This window comes from Cotesia glomerata, linkage group LG8 (assembly GCF_020080835.1).
Source record: "Cotesia glomerata isolate CgM1 linkage group LG8, MPM_Cglom_v2.3, whole genome shotgun sequence".
Taxonomy (NCBI): domain Eukaryota; kingdom Metazoa; phylum Arthropoda; class Insecta; order Hymenoptera; family Braconidae; genus Cotesia; species Cotesia glomerata.
The window spans coordinates 1,326,050-1,342,870 of record NC_058165.1 but is presented as its reverse complement, the minus strand read 5'-3'; the positions used below and the strand labels follow the sequence as shown (position 1 = coordinate 1,342,870).

Here is a 16,821-nt window from a genome sequence, read left to right as displayed (position 1 = left end):
GAAATGCATTAGCAATAAAGAAAATTTAAATTTTAGACTTACGTAATGGGATCTGGTAACAGTTGTCAGCATCAAGATAGTATCCTTCTAAACATTTGCATTGATCGATGTCAAAAAATGAATTTGCCAACCGATTACAGGCTGTAGCAGAATAGGCTGGTACATTGGGTTCTAGAAGAGAACGATGGTTGGAATTGAAGATAAGTTGAACTAAGAGCAATGTTTGTTCAAATTAAACTTGAGTCTTTAACACTCACTGTTAACGTAGACATGGCAGTTTCCGTTCGCATGATAGTAATCTGAAGGACACTGGCAAGTTTGCAAATCAGAACAAATGGCATTCTCCGCAGCGCAATCCGATGAACTGTCACAGAGTGCGTTGATTAAACCACGACACACTCCAGTTGAGTTATCATAGTTGTCCCAACATTCACACTTACCACTGCTACTGCATTGAGCATAAGGGAGGAAGTCACATGCTTCCGTTGAGTCACAATCCTCTTCAAGTTCTATGTTAAGTGTTAAATGTAATCAAATTTCAAATCAACTACTTGAAAATCATTATTGGATACCAGAATTACTCACTGGTTGCATATTTGAGACAGGTGTTGTTCTCAGCGTAGTAGTTTATAGGACACTGGCAAGTTTTTTCAGTTGAATCCATAGCTCTCTCCACAACGCAATCCGTTGAATTATCACAGATTTCGTTGATTAAACCACGACACACTCCAGTTGAGTTATCATAGTTGTCCCAACATTCACACTTACCACTGCTACTGCATTGAGCAAAAGGGAGGTGGTCACATGCTTTCGTTGAGTCACAATCCTCTTCGAGTTCTATGTAAAGTGTAAAATGTAATCAAATTTCATATCAACTACTTGAAAATCATTATCGGATACCAGAATTACTCACTGACTGCATATTTGTGACAGTTGTCGTTCTCAAAGTAGTAGTTTGAAGGACACTGGCAAGTTTTTTCAGTAGAACAAATAGCACCCTTCGCGGCGCAATCCGTTGAATTTTCACAGATTGCGTTGATTAAGCCCCGACACACTCCAGTTGAGTTATCATAGTTGTCCCAACATTCACACTTACCACTGCTACTGCATTGAGCATAAGGGAGGTGGTCACATGCTTTCGCTGAGTCACAATCCTCTTCAAGTTCTATGTCAAGTGTTAAATGTAATCAAATTTCGAATCAACTACTTGAAAATCATTATCTGATACCAGAATTACTCACTGGCTGCATATTTGTGACAGTTGTCGTTCTCAAAGTAGTAGTTTGAAGGACACTGGCAAGTTTTTTCAGTAGAACAAATAGCATCCTTCGCGGCGCAATCCGTTGAATTTTCACAGATTGCGTTGATTAAGCCCCGACACACTCCAGTTGAGTTATCATAGTTGTCCCGACATTCACACTTACCGCTGCTACCACATTGCGCATATGGAAGGTGGTCACATGCTTCCATTGAATAACATTCCTCTTCGAGTTCTATGTTAAGTGTTAAATGTAATCAAATTTTGAATCAACTACTTGAAAATCATTATCGGATATCAAAATTACTCACTGACTGCATGTTTGTGACAGTTGTCGTTCTCAAAGTAGTAGTTTGAAGGACACTGGCAAGTTTTGTCAGTAGAACAAATAGCATCCTTCGCGGCGCAATCCGTTGAATTTTCACAGATTGCGTTGATTAGGCCCCGACACACTCCAGTTGAGTTATCATAGTTGTCCCGACATTCACACTTACCACTGCTACTGCATTGAGCATAAGGGAGCTGGTCACATGCTCTCGTTGAGTCACAATCCTCTTCAAGTTCTATGTTAAGTGTTAAATGTAATCAAAGTTCGAATCAACTACTTGAAAATCATTATTGGATACCAAAATTACTCACTGGCTGTATATTTGCGACAGTTGTTGTTCTCAGCGTAGTAGTTTATATGACACTGGCAAGTTTTGTCAGTAGAACAAATAGCATCCTTCACGGCGCAATCCGTTGAATTTTCACAGATTGCGTTGATTAAGCCCCGACACACTCCAGTTGAGTTATCATAGTTGTCCCGACATTCACACTTACCGCTGCTACCACATTGCGCATATGGAAGGTGGTCACATGCTTCCATTGAGTAACATTCCTCTTCGAGTTCTATATCAAGTTTCAAATATAATCAAGATTAGAATTAACTAATCTAAAATAATCATCAGATTTTAAAATTACTCACTGGCTGCATGTTTGTGACAGTTGTCGTTCTTCAAGTAGTAGTTTGAAGGACACTGGCAATTTTTGTCAGTAGAACAAATAGCATCCTTCGCGGCGCAATCCGTTGAATTTTCACAGATTGCGTTGATTAAGCCCCGACACACTCCAGTTGAGTTATCATAGTTGTCCCGACATTCACACTTACCGCTGCTACCACATTGCGCATATGGAAGGTGGTCACATGCTTCCATTGAGTAACATTCCTCTTCGAGTTCTATATCAAGTTTCAAATATAATCAAGATTAGAATTAACTAATCTAAAATAATCATCAGATTTTAAAATTACTCACTGGCTGCATGTTTGTGACAGTTGTCGTTCTTCAAGTAGTAGTTTGAAGGACACTGGCAATTTTTGTCAGTAGAACAAATAGCATCCTTCGCGGCGCAATCCGTTGAATTTTCACAGATTGCGTTGATTAAGCCCCGACACTCCGAAGTTGAGTTATCATAGTTGTCCCGACATTCACACTTACTGCTGCTACCACATTGCGCATATGGAAGGTGGTCACATGCTTCCATTGAATAACATTCTCTTCGACACACTCCAGTTGAGTTATCATAGTTGTCCCGACATTCACACTTACCGCTGTTACCACATTGCGCATATGGAAGGTGGTCACATGCTTCCATTGAGTAACATTCCTCTTCGAGTTCTATATCAAGTTTCAAATATAATCAAGATTAGAATTAACTAATCTAAAATAATCATCAGATTTTAAAATTACTCACTGGCTGCATGTTTGTGACAGTTGTCGTTCTTCAAGTAGTAGTTTGAAGGACACTGGCAATTTTTGTCAGTAGAACAAATAGCATCCTTCGCGGCGCAATCCGTTGAATTTTCACAGATTGCGTTGATTAAGCCCCGACACACTCCAGTTGAGTTATCATAGTTGTCCCGACATTCACACTTACCGCTGCTACCACATTGCGCATATGGAAGGTGGTCACATGCTTCCATTGAATAACATTCCTCTTCGAGTTCTATGTTAAGTGTTAAATGTAATCAAATTTTGAATCAACTACTTGAAAATCATTATCGGATATCAAAATTACTCACTGACTGCATGTTTGTGACAGTTGTCGTTCTCAAAGTAGTAGTTTGAAGGACACTGGCAAGTTTTGTCAGTAGAACAAATAGCATCCTTCGCGGCGCAATCCGTTGAATTGTCACATATTGCGTTGATCGAACCCCGACACACTCCAGTTGAGTTATCATAGTTGTCCCTACATTCACACTTACCGCTGCTACCACATTGCGCATATGGAAGGTGGTCACATGCTTCCATTGAATAACATTCGTCTTCAAGTTCTATATCGAGTTTCAAATGTGATCAAATTTTGAATCAACTACTTGAAAATCATTATCGGATATCAAAATTACTCACTGACTGCATGTTTGTGACAGTTGTCGTTCTCAAAGTAGTAGTTTGAAGGACACTGGCAAGTTTTGTCAGTAGAACAAATAGCATCCTTCGCTGCGCAATCCATTGAATCGTCACAGATTGCGTTGATTAAACCCCGACACATTCCAGTTGAGTTATCATAGTTGTCCCGACATTCACACTTACCACTGCCACCGCATTGAGCATATGGAAGGTGATTACATGCTTTCGTTGAGTCACATTCGTCTTCAAGTTCTATATCGAGTTTCAAATGTAATCAAGTTTCGAATAAATTAATCTAAAATAATCATCGGATTTTAAAATTACTTACTCGCCGCATATTTATGACAGTTTCCGTTCTCAAAGTAGTAGTTTAAAGGACACTGGCAAGTATTGTCAGCAGAACAAATAGCATCCTTTGCTCCGCATTCTGTAGAATTTGAACAGTCAGCATCAATTTTTCCCAAGCAGAGATGTCCTTTTTGCTGATAATCATCTTTGCATTCACAAGTGTTCTTGCTAGAACATCTTGAGTATTTGATGCTGCGGCATCCTCGATTGTCTCCACAAAATTTATTTAGCTCTGCAATGATATGGCTTTATTGTATGTCAACGTTTTAATATTTTCATTATTATCTTAATTATTTACATACCTGTTGCTTTTATGTAGCATTGACTTTTGTCTGCTGATAGATAATCACCACTCTTACATTCGCACGTTCTTGATTCACATTTTGACCCTTTTGTTGCACAATCTAACTCACTGTCACACTCTTCTCCGTAGATACTTCTACATTTTTCATTGACTTTAATGAAATTGGACTTGCAATTGCACGTTTTATTGCTAGAACATTCCGTGTATTTAAGTCTCTGACACCCTCTATTATCTTCGCAAGTACTACCCAGATCTAGAACAATTATAACATTATTTTATTTCATGTTATCAAACGTCATTACTCTTAACCTTACTTGTAGCCAATGCTAAGCACTGTTTTCTGTTTAACGAGTGATAGAAGCCGTTAGCGCATTCACAAGAACATCCTTTACAAGTCGAATTCTCAATCGTACAGTCAGAGTTCAATAGACATTCTGTTCCGATTAATCGCTTGCACTGTTTATTTTCCTCGAAGAAATCAGACTTACAAACACATTTATTGGACGTGCATTCAGCGTTATCAATAGAACAGCAGCCATGCTCGTCTTCGCAGTGATCATATAATTCTGAAATAAACCACAATTGCTAATTAACCTATGAATATTAACACTGAGAATATGAAAAGATAAGATACCTTCTGCGTATTTATAGCAAGTTATCTTGTCTGCTAAATAGTAGCCTTTTCGACACTGACAAGTCCTTGATGTACATGTCGAATTACTCATCAGGCACTCATCGGCTTCCAAACATTCTGCGTTAGCTAAACCCAAACATTCCTTTCCTTTTAATTGGTAGTTGTCATTACACTTACAAGTATTATTATTTGAGCAACTCGAGTGCATGACATTACGGCATCCTCTGTTGTCTTCACAGAAATCTTCCGATTCTGTAATCACATTGTAAGTTACTTTTTTATATAAATCTCACCTATTCACTCAACCTACATACCTTTAGCAAGAGGGTAGCATTGACTTTTGTCTATCGATGAGTAATAATCAGCCTTGCATTTACAAATATGGGACTCACACTTGGAGTTACTGACTCCACAATCAAATTCATTAACACAAATTTCTCCAACCAAAGCTTTACATTTTCCACCCACGAGGACGTAGTTTTTGATGCACGTACATTTACTTAATAAACACTCGGAATACTGAACTTTAAAGCAGCCTCTGTTATCTTCACACCAATCTTTAGGATCTGTAATATTATCTGTTTAAAATTTTGTTACTAATACAATGAAGGCAAAACTTACCTTTAGCAAAAGGATTACACTCTGTTCCATTTCTGGATGAGTAATAACCATCATTACATTGACAGGTTCTAACCTGTGGGTTGCATGTTGAGTTACCGATCATACAATTGGAGTCGTCACTACAGTCAGTATCAATAAGTCGCTGACACTGATTACCTGAGTTAAAAAAGCCTGGCTTACATTCGCATTTATGATTCTTAGAACACTCTGTATTCTTGATGACACTACAGTCAGTATCACTTTTGCAGTTTTCGTTTACGTCTGAAAAAAAAATATAGAATTAATTTTCATACACAGTTTCTTGTGGTAAACATTAGCCATGATAAAGAATAAGATATTCTTACTTTCAGAAAACTTGAAGCATTGTTTATTGTCAGGCTTTGCATAGTAGTTTTGTTTGCATTTACAAACATTCTGATTACGATCACAAATACTGTGATCGACACCACAATCGCCATCATTTTTACATTTTACCTCCAGAATTGCCTTACACTGTTTATTTATTGTAACGTGTTTGTCATCGCAGACACATTTCTTCTTACGACAAATTGAGTACGGTAACTCTTGACAGCCATTGTCGTTATCACATCTGTCTTTCAAATCTATAATATTTCAACCAATTAGAATGCAATAAGTGGATTTTTCCAAGTTTAACTTACTTCTTGCGTTTCTCAAGCATGCCTTGCCATTGGACGTCAAGTAGTGGTGCGTGTTACAAATGCATTTATGATTCCTGCAAACTGAGTCCTTAATCCGGGGTGAGCAGTCCCTTATAGACATAACGCAGTATTGTTTCGGGTCATGACATTCGCCATTGTAATTGCGGTAGCCTGATTTGCAGACACACTTGTTTTCTTCGCAAATAGTGTGGTTCATCACGCAGCCTTCATCAGATTCGCAGTGACCTCCTGCAACTAATCAAAAAAATCAACCAATAAGTGTTTCATTATTGAGCTGTTGGTAAGAAAATGACGAGTAAACTTACCGAGAGCTACAGGTAGGCAAACTGTTTTATTAGTAAATGATGGATAGTAGTGCTGCTTGCATCGACACTCATGACCCATACACTCAGAATTCAAATCAGGGCAGTCCGAATGTTCAGTGCATAATCCACCGATGGTAGAAACACATTTGTCATTGATCTGCAAAAAACCTGGCATACATTGGCAAACGCTTTCAACAGAACAATACGTGTTTGGTATCAGTTGACATCCTTTTTTCGTCTGACAAGAGCCCATCACCTTTTCAGGAAGAGGAATGCAGGACCTTTCGTTAGCAGACAGGTAATGATTATTTGGACAGGCACACTTGGAACCATCGCATACTGAATTTTTCACGCTGCATTCTTTAGATTGGTTGCAATCTTTTCCGATACCTAGAAAGTTTGTCCATTAGCTACACTCATGAATTTATTTGTATAACGTACTGCAAGCTTACCTAGTTGACACTTTTCTAAAGTATAAGGTAAATAGCCTCGATGACACCAACATGTCCTTGATTTCATGTCACAGTATGTATTCTCAGCAGAGCAGTCATTGGTAGTATTACACGAGGCATAAAGGCCACCTACGCATTGTCCATCACGCATAAATTGGTAATTACTGCAACTTTTCTCTACGGACTTTGAAATTTCTAAACAAGATCTACTGTCTACGTTGAATTGCATTCCTTCTGAGCATTTGCATTCTCTGGATATATAACCCTAAAAATTGTATTATTTAGAAATTAATATATTGCCAATCTTCTGGATATATTTTTACCAAAAGCAAATCACGTATTATACGGTACCTTAAGAGAAACAGCACAAACGAGGCCTCGATCGCCAAACTCTGTACATTGATTATGACCTTTGCACAGTTCTCCAAACTGTATTTCTTTTCATAAGAAAGTATATGGGTCATTTCATGTCAATTCAACGACGTTGCGACGGTGACCCTCTTAGATTTTTATGATTTTTTAATATGTTTTTATACATTGAGAAAGAAGTTCTCAGCTAACTTTTTAGCCTTTTATCTCATTCCATTCTGGAGTTGTCGATTTTTGAATAAATTAACGAAAAAAATTTATGTTTCTGACAACAATTGAAATAACCTAATTCTAGGGGTGTGCGAATATTCGAGTTTACGAATAATTCACCTCGAATTTCGAATCGAATATTCGAATAATTCGAATAGTTCGAATAACTCGAATAATTCGAATATCTCAAAAATCTGCTAGAAGTTGAATAAAACACTATTTTTCGAATTTTTAAACCGCAATAACTTTTGAATAAATGAACCGATTTTTTCGTTGTTGGTAGCATTTGACGCAGTTTTTAAAGCCTCATGAAGAACTTTTAAGTTTTAATTGATCGAACAAGGAATTTCAAAGTAGTTCCCAAAAAACGATTTTTTCGATTTTTTTCGTTAACGATAACTCACGAACAAATTAACTGATTATGACCGGGCTAGCGGCAATCGACGTGTTTTTTTAATATTAAGAGCTAATTAGTTTTTAGAATTGATCGGTCAAGCCGTATAAAAGTTATTCCAAAAAAACCACATTTCAAAAAATTTTTTTTTGCAGTTTTTTTGAGATTTCTCAAAATCTACTGGTTAGAATCGAACCAAATTGGGCTCAAAATCTAAGTTTAGTCAAACCCTTTCGAATGGTGCCAACCGCGATGAAATCGGTCAAGACGTTCAAAAGTTATGAGAGGTTTACATACGACCGCACACACACACACACACACACACACACACACACACACACACACACACACATACACATACACATACATATACACATACATATATACAGACGTACGGACATCATCGCGGAAATATTCGGGAAGGCTTCCTAGAACCTCAAAACGTCAACATCCGTTGAAAACTCGATTTTCGAAAAACGGGGTGAAACCAATAACTTCCCGATTTTTGAAAATTTTCAATTTTTTTAGCGGGATCCCCGAGTCGAAATTTAGAGCCTATATAGAACCCTTTAGTCCGAAATAGATCCGACTGAGAGCCCTGTAGTCCCATAGCTTTGATTTTGAACCCACAGATCCGAACATTCACCGAGAGGTCCGATTTTGAACCCTCAAGTCCGTCAATATTAGCCTCTTCATAAATTTTTATTAACTACAATTAAATTATTCATGACATAAAAAATTGAAAATTAAAAATAAAAAAGTAAAATAATATGAATTAACCCATGTACACAGAAAGAAAAATTTCTTGACTGAAGAACAAAATTCTTGGCTCAAGAAAATTTTCGGGTGCCTGAAGGAAAGCCGAAGTTGTGTTGGCCGAAGTAAAAATTTTTCTTGAAATTTTATTCTTGGTGGAAGTCATTTGTTCTTAATTCAAATTATCATAAATACTTGTTGCAATAAGTTTTTGTATTTGATCAAGATTTTTAGATACTTTAGGGAAGCAGCGCCACTTACTTCAGCTGAGAAAAAAATTTTCTCACCTTCAGAAAATTTTTCTCTTGAATATTTGATACCCATTTTATATTATTTTAGCGTGCAATTATACATATTAAATGGAAACAAATGATGAAATATTATTTGATCTTCCCATTTGACATGTTAATCAATAAAAATGTAAATGAAAAATTACTTCTATCTTTATATTTCATTTTTGGAGTAAGAGAGAAATTTTCTCAAGACTAGAAAAATTTACTTCTATCAAGAACTAAAATTTTTGGAGCAAGAGGCCAAATTTTCTTAAAATAACAAGATTTTCTTGACTTAAATAAATTTTCTTGGATCAAGATACGTATTTCTTAAAGCAAGACAATGAATTTTGTTGGAATAAGTGAAATTTCTAGTGTTAAAAAATAATTTTTTTTTTCGCTTAGAAAATAATTAGGAAGAAAAATATTTTCTTGGCTCAAGTGAACCTTTTTTTCTATGTAGGAGTCCCCAGAGTTGAACGATGGGGCCAAGACTGAACAACTCAGTCTCAGCCGTTCTTTTGGTGAACCAGACTTGAACCAAGACTGGCTCATCTAGCTCTGGCTATTTAATGGTGTGCTAGGCTTGGGTCAAGACTGAATAACTTAGCCTTGGCCATTCAATGGAAAATCTAATGTTAATTAATCATTAAGTAAGAGAAGGGGGAGGGGGCAAAATGGACCTATTAAGACAAAAATGTGAAATCCTTAATGTTTTTCTCTGATTTTACGTTTTTTTTAGTCTTTTGCCAAGTATTTGACATTAATTTGTTCTGTTTATTGAAAATAAAAAATTGAAAATGTGGGGCAAAATGGGCCACCTTCAGAAAATATTATCATATGAGTTTTTCAACTTGTCTTACTTTTTTTGGCCTTTTACTGAGTTTATGGTATAAATTTTTTTTGTGTCTATCGAAATTAAAAAATTGAGAAAAGTGAGAAATCTCAAAAAAATTAAAAAAAAAAATTTTTCAAATGTGGTTCTGTTGGAATAACTTTTAAACGGATTTACCGATCGATTCTAAAAACTTATCAGCTCTTAATCAAAAAACCACGTTGATCGCAGCCAGCCCGGTCAAAATCAGTTGATTCGTTAGTTAGTTATTGTTGTCGAAAAAAAACCAAAAAAAGTATTTTTTCGGAATTACTTAGAAATTCCTAGTTTGATCAATTTAAACTGAAAGATTCTTTGTGAGGCTTCAAAAACTGCGTCGAATGCCGCCAACCGTGTAGAAATCCGTTCATTCATTCAAAAGTTATTGCAGTTTAAAAATTCAAAAAATAGTGTTTTATTACACTTCTATCAGATTTTTGAGCTGGGAGAACACAAAATCACACGAAAATTACATTTATTAATAATTGATTTTTCTATCAATTATTTAATTAAAATTTCCATCAATAATTAAAAAATTAAATTTATTAACTAAAAAAATTTTTCTTCTTGATCTGAAGAGAAAAATTCTTCAACTAAGAAATTTATATTGGTTTAAGTGAATTTTATTTGATTCAAGAATTTTTCGTCTTGATTCAACACAATGAATTTTTTTAAAATTATTGTAAAAATTTATTGTTTAACGAATATTTGTTAGCAAATGCTAAAATTTAAAATTTATTATTCAACCAAAACAATTACATATCGTCAAAATTGATATGGTCTTTAAAAAATTTAAAATTTAATAATTTACAGTTAAATTTTTAATATTGATAATTTTAAATATTAAAATTTATAATAAAATATTGAAAATCCACAGAATGGTGTACAAATTCTAGAGTAATATAAGGACTTGACTTTTGCATTGTTTTTAATTAATAACCATGTGTAAAAAATAGTTAATTTTCATCAAAACACAATATTAAATAACATAAATTATTAAACCGTCACACTTCATCATTATATAGATTTAGCTTATAAGAATGATGAGATGCGTAGCAGCTCATAGGTCGTATAGTGTAGGGGTTAGGTATCGGTCTAGCAAGCGCGCGGCTCGGGTTCAAATCTCGGATAGGGCGGATGCGATTTTCACTTTATTTCTATGATTAGCGAAAGTTAGGTTTAAATAAGAGTCAAACAGTCTGAATTTGCGTTAGCCTCTACATTTAAAATCAAATAGAAAAAAAAATGATGCTTAAAAAATTAATTTTTTTATTATTTCTTATGGAATAGCATGAGGCAGACTTGAAAATTGACTAAGGCACAGTCCTGGTAACCAGGCATGGGCCAGTCGTGGCAACTAAGGGAAATAAAAATTAATTAATAAAAAAATAATAATAAAAGAGGACTCAGGGGTTCAAAATCGGATCTAATTTTTATTTTCATCAGGTCCGATTTTGAGCCCTAAAGCGCCGAAAACGGAAATTTGTAGCGCTTGTGGGACCAAAACCGGACCTACTTAAACATGGAAACAGGCTCTAGTTTGAGCCCCTAAGTCAGAAATAGATCCGATTTTAGAAGGTTCTAAATGGGCTCTAAATTTCGACTCGGGGAAGTTAAAAATCATAAAAATCTAAGAGGGTCACCGTCACAACGTCGTTGAATTGACATGGAATGACCCATATGTTATTGTTATATCTGAGTAAAATACTTGGATATATTCTCACTTTAGTCTGACCCAAAAGTCTCGTGTAAGTATCTGCAGCGTTTTTGGATAATTTTCGAACACAAATCTGCCAGAAAAATTTTGGACTAGAGTTTTTTAAACTCAATGCAGATACTTGATTGAGAATTTTGAGCCAGACTTTTTTAAGGTTTGTCCCTATTTGTAACTAGGATTTGTTACGAATAATTATTTTACTTGATACCCTGTTGAGGCCAGATTGGGAATAATATTTGGTCTTTCTTCGATACGCTTCGTGTAATCGATCATAATGGTAATTCTTAGCAAGCTCAGGGATCAATCGATTTCCGATAGTAGGATATGAACAAATCGTGCTATTCCACTCTCGAGAGGTTTTTCTACAAACACATGTACCATCTACTGAACATTTTGCGTCAATTATAGCTTCACAGTCGTACCAGTTGTGACAGTTGTCTCCCAGTTTGGCTTTGGGTAAAATTTTTATATTAATAACAAATTTAATTGACTTTCAGGTTCTATTGTAATTACCTTCTTTTATGCAAACATATTTGTACTCAGTGAGTTGATCTCGGAAAATATTGATGCATTTATAATTGGAGTCACAACAGGGGTGCGGAAGATTTGGATTACACTTTAATAAGAAACAAAAGCGTTCAATAAATTTAAACGTTCACCTTTTAGGAATAAATTGTGAGAAAATTTACTTTATTTTTAATTTAATCTTTTAAGCCATAGTAGAGTATAGCCTTCGCACGTTCGCGCTTAAATTAAGGCAAGCAAAAGAAATGTTTTATGTACGTCATGTGTAAGATGGAATTTAATCAGACTTACCAATTGGCGCCATTCACTGCATTGATTGATGGATAATTCTGGATGTAGTGATGAGTTAGCTGCGATTTCTACAATTGAATTTGCCACTACTTCAATAAATACCAAAAGTAATAAGATTTACTTTAATTTAACCGTATTTTATCCGAAAATTATTTCAAATTTTCGGTTGAGAAATTTAAAATATGACAATTTTGTTATTCGTTACTCTAATATGAAAAAAGTCCAAAGACATAAAAATGCATTTCGAAGTATGCTTCCGTATGAATAGATATCATAGAGCATTGACGTATTAAAAATATTTTTTCAAATTTGTTCGATTTTACCAAATTACTCGAAAGATTACCTACTAGATAAAATTTTAATCAACACTATAGTATTAATTATATGCACGTTACTTGGATTCGTTTGTAATAATAAAACGATGCATCGCAGACGAATAGTGTTTGTATTTGGTAATAGTTGAGACTTTCATAGGTCTGAAATGGTCTGGATTGTTCTAGAAATTTCTAGAATGATCTAAAAAGCTTTAGTATGTATATCAATGTTCTGATCGATCGAAATTGTTCTAGAAAATTCTAGAATGATCCAGAAATTTCTAGAAAGGTCTGGGAAGTTCTAAAATCTACGTTTAGATTCTGATCGAATGAGAATGTTCTAGAAAATTCTAGAATGATGTAGAAAGTTCTAAAATAATATGGGAAGTTCTAAAATCTACGTTTCAATTCTAATCAAATGAGAGTGTTCTAGAAAATTCCATAATGATCTAGAAATTTTTAGAATGATCTGGAAAATTCTAAAATGATATAAGGAGTTCTAAAATCTACGCTTAGATTCTGATCGAATGAGAATGTCCTAGAAAATTCCAAAATAATCTGGGAAGTTCTAAAATCTACGTTGAGACTCTGATCGAATGAGGATGCTCTAGAAACTTCTAGAATGATCAAGGAAGTTCTAAAATTTACGTTTGGATTCTGATCGAATGAGAATGTTCTAAAAAATTCTATAATGATCTAGAAAGTTCTAAAATAATCTGGGAAGTTCTAAAATCTACGTTTAGATTCTGATCGAATGAGAATGTCCTCGAAAATTCTAGAATTAACCAGAAATGTCTAGAATTATCTGGGAAATTCTAGAATGATATAGGGAGTTCAAAAATCTATGTTTGGATTCTGATCGAATGAGAATGTTCTAGAAAATTCTAGAATGATCTGAAAAGTTCTAAAATAATATAGGAAGTTCTAAAATCTACGTTTAAATTCTAATCGAATGAGAATATTCTAGAAAATTCCAGAATGATCCACAAATGTCTAGAATGATCTGGGAAATTCTAGAATGATATAGAAAGTTCTAAAATCTACGTTTAGATTCTGATCGATTGAGAATGTTCTAGAAAATTCTAGAATGATCTAGAAAGTTCTAAAATAATTAGGGAAGTTCTAAAATCTACGTTTAAATTCTAATCGAATGAGCATGATCTAGAAGATTCTAAAATGATCTAGAATAACTCCGAGTAAACTAGAAAGCTTCAAAATGTATGTCAACATTTTTATCGGTCGAAAATATTCTGGATTGTTTTAGTAACTTTTAAAACATCTCAAAAAATTAAAATATTAACAAATGACTATTTAAAATAACCCAGCGAAGCGGGTGTTCACGGCTAGTCTCAAACATAAAAATTCATTCAAGATCAAAAATATGTTCAAAATTAATTGATAACAAATAAAAATATAAAAATTGGTCACTAACCGTATATATTTATAAATAAGACGAAAAAATACTTGGAAAACATGGTTACTTTTTCCCCTTGAAAATGACGAGTAAACTTACCGAGAGCTACAGGTAGGCAAACTGTTTTATTAGTAGATGGATAGTAGTGCTGCTTGCAGCGACACTCCTGACCCATACACTCAGAATTCAAATCAGGGCAGTCCGAATGTTCAGTGCATAATCCACCGATGGTAGAAACACATTTGTCATTGATCAGCAAAAAACCTGGCATACATTGGCAAACGCTTTCAACAGAACAATACGTGTTTGGTATCAGTTGACATCCTTTTTTCGTCTGACAAGAGCCCATCACCTTTTCAGGAAGAGGAATGCAGGACCTTTCGTTAGCAGACAGGTAATGATTATTTGGACAGGCACACTTGGAACCATCGCATACTGAATTTTTCACGCTGCATTCTTTAGATTGGTTGCAATCTTTTCCGATACCTAGAAAGTTTGTCCATTAGCTACACTCATGAATTTATTTGTATAACGTACTGCAAGCTTACCTAGTTGACACTTTTCTAAAGTATAAGGTAAATAGCCTCGATGACACCAACATGTCCTTGATTTCATGTCACAGTATGTATTCTCAGCAGAGCAGTCATTGGTAGTATTACACGAGGCATAAAGGCCACCTACGCATTGTCCATCACGCATAAATTGGTAATTACTGCAACTTTTCTCTACGGGCTTTGGAATTTCTAAACAAGATCTACTGTCTACGTTGAATTGCATTCCTTCTGAGCATTTGCATTCTCTGGATTTATAACCCTAAAAATTGTATTATTTAGAAATTAATATATTGCCAATCTTCTGGATATATTTTTACCAAAAGCAAATCACGTATTATACGGTACCTTAAGAGAAACAGCACAAACAAGGCCTCGATCGCCAAACTCTGTACATTCATTATGACCTTGGCACAGTTCTCCAAACTGTATTTCTTTTCATAAGAAAGTATATGGGTCATTTCATGTCAATTCAACGACGTTGCGACGGTGACCCTCTTAGATTTTTATGATTTTTTAATATGTTTTTATACATTGAGAAAGAAGTTCTCAGCTAACTTTTTAGCCTTTTATCTCATTCCATTCTGGAGTTGTCGATTTTTGAATAAATTAACGAAAAAAATTTATGTTTCTGACAACAATTGAAATAACCTAATTCTAGGGTTGTGCGAATATTCGAGTTTACGAATAATTCGCCTCGAATTCGAATCGAATTATTCGATTCGAATTTTGAATCAAATATTCGAATAATTCGAATATTTCAAATAATTCAAACAGTCGCTTTCTGTCGATAAACTAACTAATTTTTTTGTAAAAATTAATTCGTTTTATTTATTTGACTAAATAAAGTCTTCATAATTATTTAATAGTAAAGTATGCTTATTATTGTAGTCTAAAGATACATTATTCTTACATTTTATTTATTTTACTCCATTGATCGTATTGTTTTTTTATTTCTTACCATTTTTATCAAATACTTAAAAATTTTTGTATTGAATTAGGTTATGTCAATTGTTGTCAGAAACATTAATTTTTTTCGTTAATTTATTCAAAAATGTACAACTCCGGAATGGGATGAGATAAAAAGCTATAAATTTAGCTGAGGACTTCTTTCTTAATGTACAAAAACATAAAAAAAAATTAGGAAAACGGTTGACCCTAAAGGCCATCCCTGAAACTTCCCGCTCATTTCATACTTAAGCGCACAAACCTACACTTATTACTCTTTGAGCTCAAAAATATAATTTTCGTATCATTTTGAGCTCTTCGAGCTCAAAAATCTGCTAGAAGTTGAATAAAACACTATTTTTCGAATTTTTAAACCACAATAACTTTTAGATGAATAAACCGATTTTTTCGTTGTTGGTGGCATTTAACGCAGTTTTTGAAGCCTCATGAAGAACTTTTAAGTTTTCATTGATCGAACAAGGAATTTCGAAGTAATTCCCAAAAAACGATTTTTTCGATTTTTTTCGTTAACGACAATTTTGGGATTCCTCAAAATCTACTGGTTCGAATCAAACCAAATTATGCTCAAAATCTAAGTTTAGTCAAACCCTTTCGAATGGTGCCAACCGCGATAAAATCGGTCAAGCCGTTCAAAAGTTATGAGAGGTTTACATACGACCGTACACACACACACACACACACACACACACACACACACACACACACACACACACACACACACACACACACACACACAGACGTACGGACATCATCACGGAAACATTCGGGGAGGCTTCCAAGGACCTCAAAACGTCAACATCCGTTGAAAACTCGATTTTCGAAAAACGGGGTAAAACCAATAACTGCCCGATTTTTGAAAATTTTCAATTTTCTGAGCGGGAAGTTAAAAATCATAAAAATCTAAGAGGGTCACCGTCACAACGTCGTTGAATTGACATGGAATGACCCATATGTTATTGTTATATCTGAGTAAAATACTTGGATATATTCTCACTTTAGTCTGACCCAAAAGTCTCGTGTAAGTATCTGCAGCGTTTTTGGATAATTTTCGAACACAAATCTGCCAGAGAAATTTTGGACTAGAGTTTTTTAAACTCTATGCAGATACTTGATTGAGAATTTTGAGCCAGACTTTTTTAAGGTTCGTCCTTATTTGTAACTAGGATTTGTTAC

At 34.6% G+C, this 16,821-nt stretch overlaps 2 protein-coding genes and 1 long non-coding RNA gene across 3 annotated transcripts; all 3 read right to left on the bottom strand.

Annotated features, from left to right (window-relative positions):
• Nucleotides 1–577: 577 nt before the first annotated feature.
• On the bottom strand, nucleotides 578–7,251 carry LOC123270817 (fibrillin-1-like). The gene is made up of 17 exons (XM_044736965.1): nucleotides 6,993–7,251; nucleotides 6,541–6,930; nucleotides 6,215–6,469; nucleotides 5,900–6,157; nucleotides 5,556–5,816; nucleotides 5,249–5,500; nucleotides 4,935–5,186; nucleotides 4,615–4,866; nucleotides 4,299–4,553; nucleotides 3,977–4,228; nucleotides 2,993–3,244; nucleotides 2,226–2,477; nucleotides 1,898–2,149; nucleotides 1,570–1,821; nucleotides 1,242–1,493; nucleotides 914–1,165; nucleotides 578–837 (listed from the first exon to the last, which is right to left on the bottom strand). The coding sequence occupies exons 1-17, from the start codon at nucleotides 7,219–7,221 to the stop codon at nucleotides 578–580; spliced, it is 4,428 nt and encodes a 1,475-aa protein (XP_044592900.1). The 5' UTR covers nucleotides 7,222–7,251.
• Nucleotides 7,252–7,342: 91 nt separating this feature from the next.
• Nucleotides 7,343–12,130, bottom strand: LOC123270565. Its single transcript, XR_006510628.1, has 3 exons — nucleotides 12,098–12,130; nucleotides 11,786–12,034; nucleotides 7,343–7,429 (listed from the first exon to the last, which is right to left on the bottom strand). It is a non-coding gene; the product is annotated as an uncharacterized LOC123270565 (long non-coding RNA).
• A 155-nt stretch (nucleotides 12,131–12,285) lies between these two features.
• Nucleotides 12,286–15,070, bottom strand: LOC123270816 (multiple epidermal growth factor-like domains protein 6). Its single transcript, XM_044736964.1, has 5 exons — nucleotides 15,028–15,070; nucleotides 14,677–14,941; nucleotides 14,228–14,614; nucleotides 12,401–12,486; nucleotides 12,286–12,330 (listed from the first exon to the last, which is right to left on the bottom strand). Exons 2-5 carry the CDS (start codon nucleotides 14,903–14,905, stop codon nucleotides 12,286–12,288), a joined length of 747 nt encoding a protein of 248 aa, XP_044592899.1. The 5' UTR covers nucleotides 14,906–14,941; nucleotides 15,028–15,070.
• Nucleotides 15,071–16,821: the final 1,751 nt, after the last annotated feature.

Coding starts and splice junctions, on each gene's coding strand:
- LOC123270817 (XM_044736965.1), bottom strand. CDS start 7,221: ATGCAATTCAACGTAGACAGTAGATCTTGTTTAGAAATTTCAAAGTCC. Junction 6,158..6,214: donor ATGCTTGAGAAACGCAAGAA/GTAAGTTAAACT, acceptor GAAATATTATAG/ATTTGAAAGACAGATGTGAT. Junction 1,822..1,897: donor CTGTCGCAAATATACAGCCA/GTGAGTAATTTT, acceptor CACTTAACATAG/AACTTGAAGAGGATTGTGAC.
- LOC123270816 (XM_044736964.1), bottom strand. CDS start 14,905: ATGCAATTCAACGTAGACAGTAGATCTTGTTTAGAAATTCCAAAGCCC. Junction 12,487..14,227: donor TTGCCTACCTGTAGCTCTCG/GTAAGTTTACTC, acceptor TTATTGAAGTAG/TGGCAAATTCAATTGTAGAA. Junction 12,331..12,400: donor GCAGTGAATGGCGCCAATTG/GTAAGTCTGATT, acceptor CCTTAATTTAAG/CGCGAACGTGCGAAGGCTAT.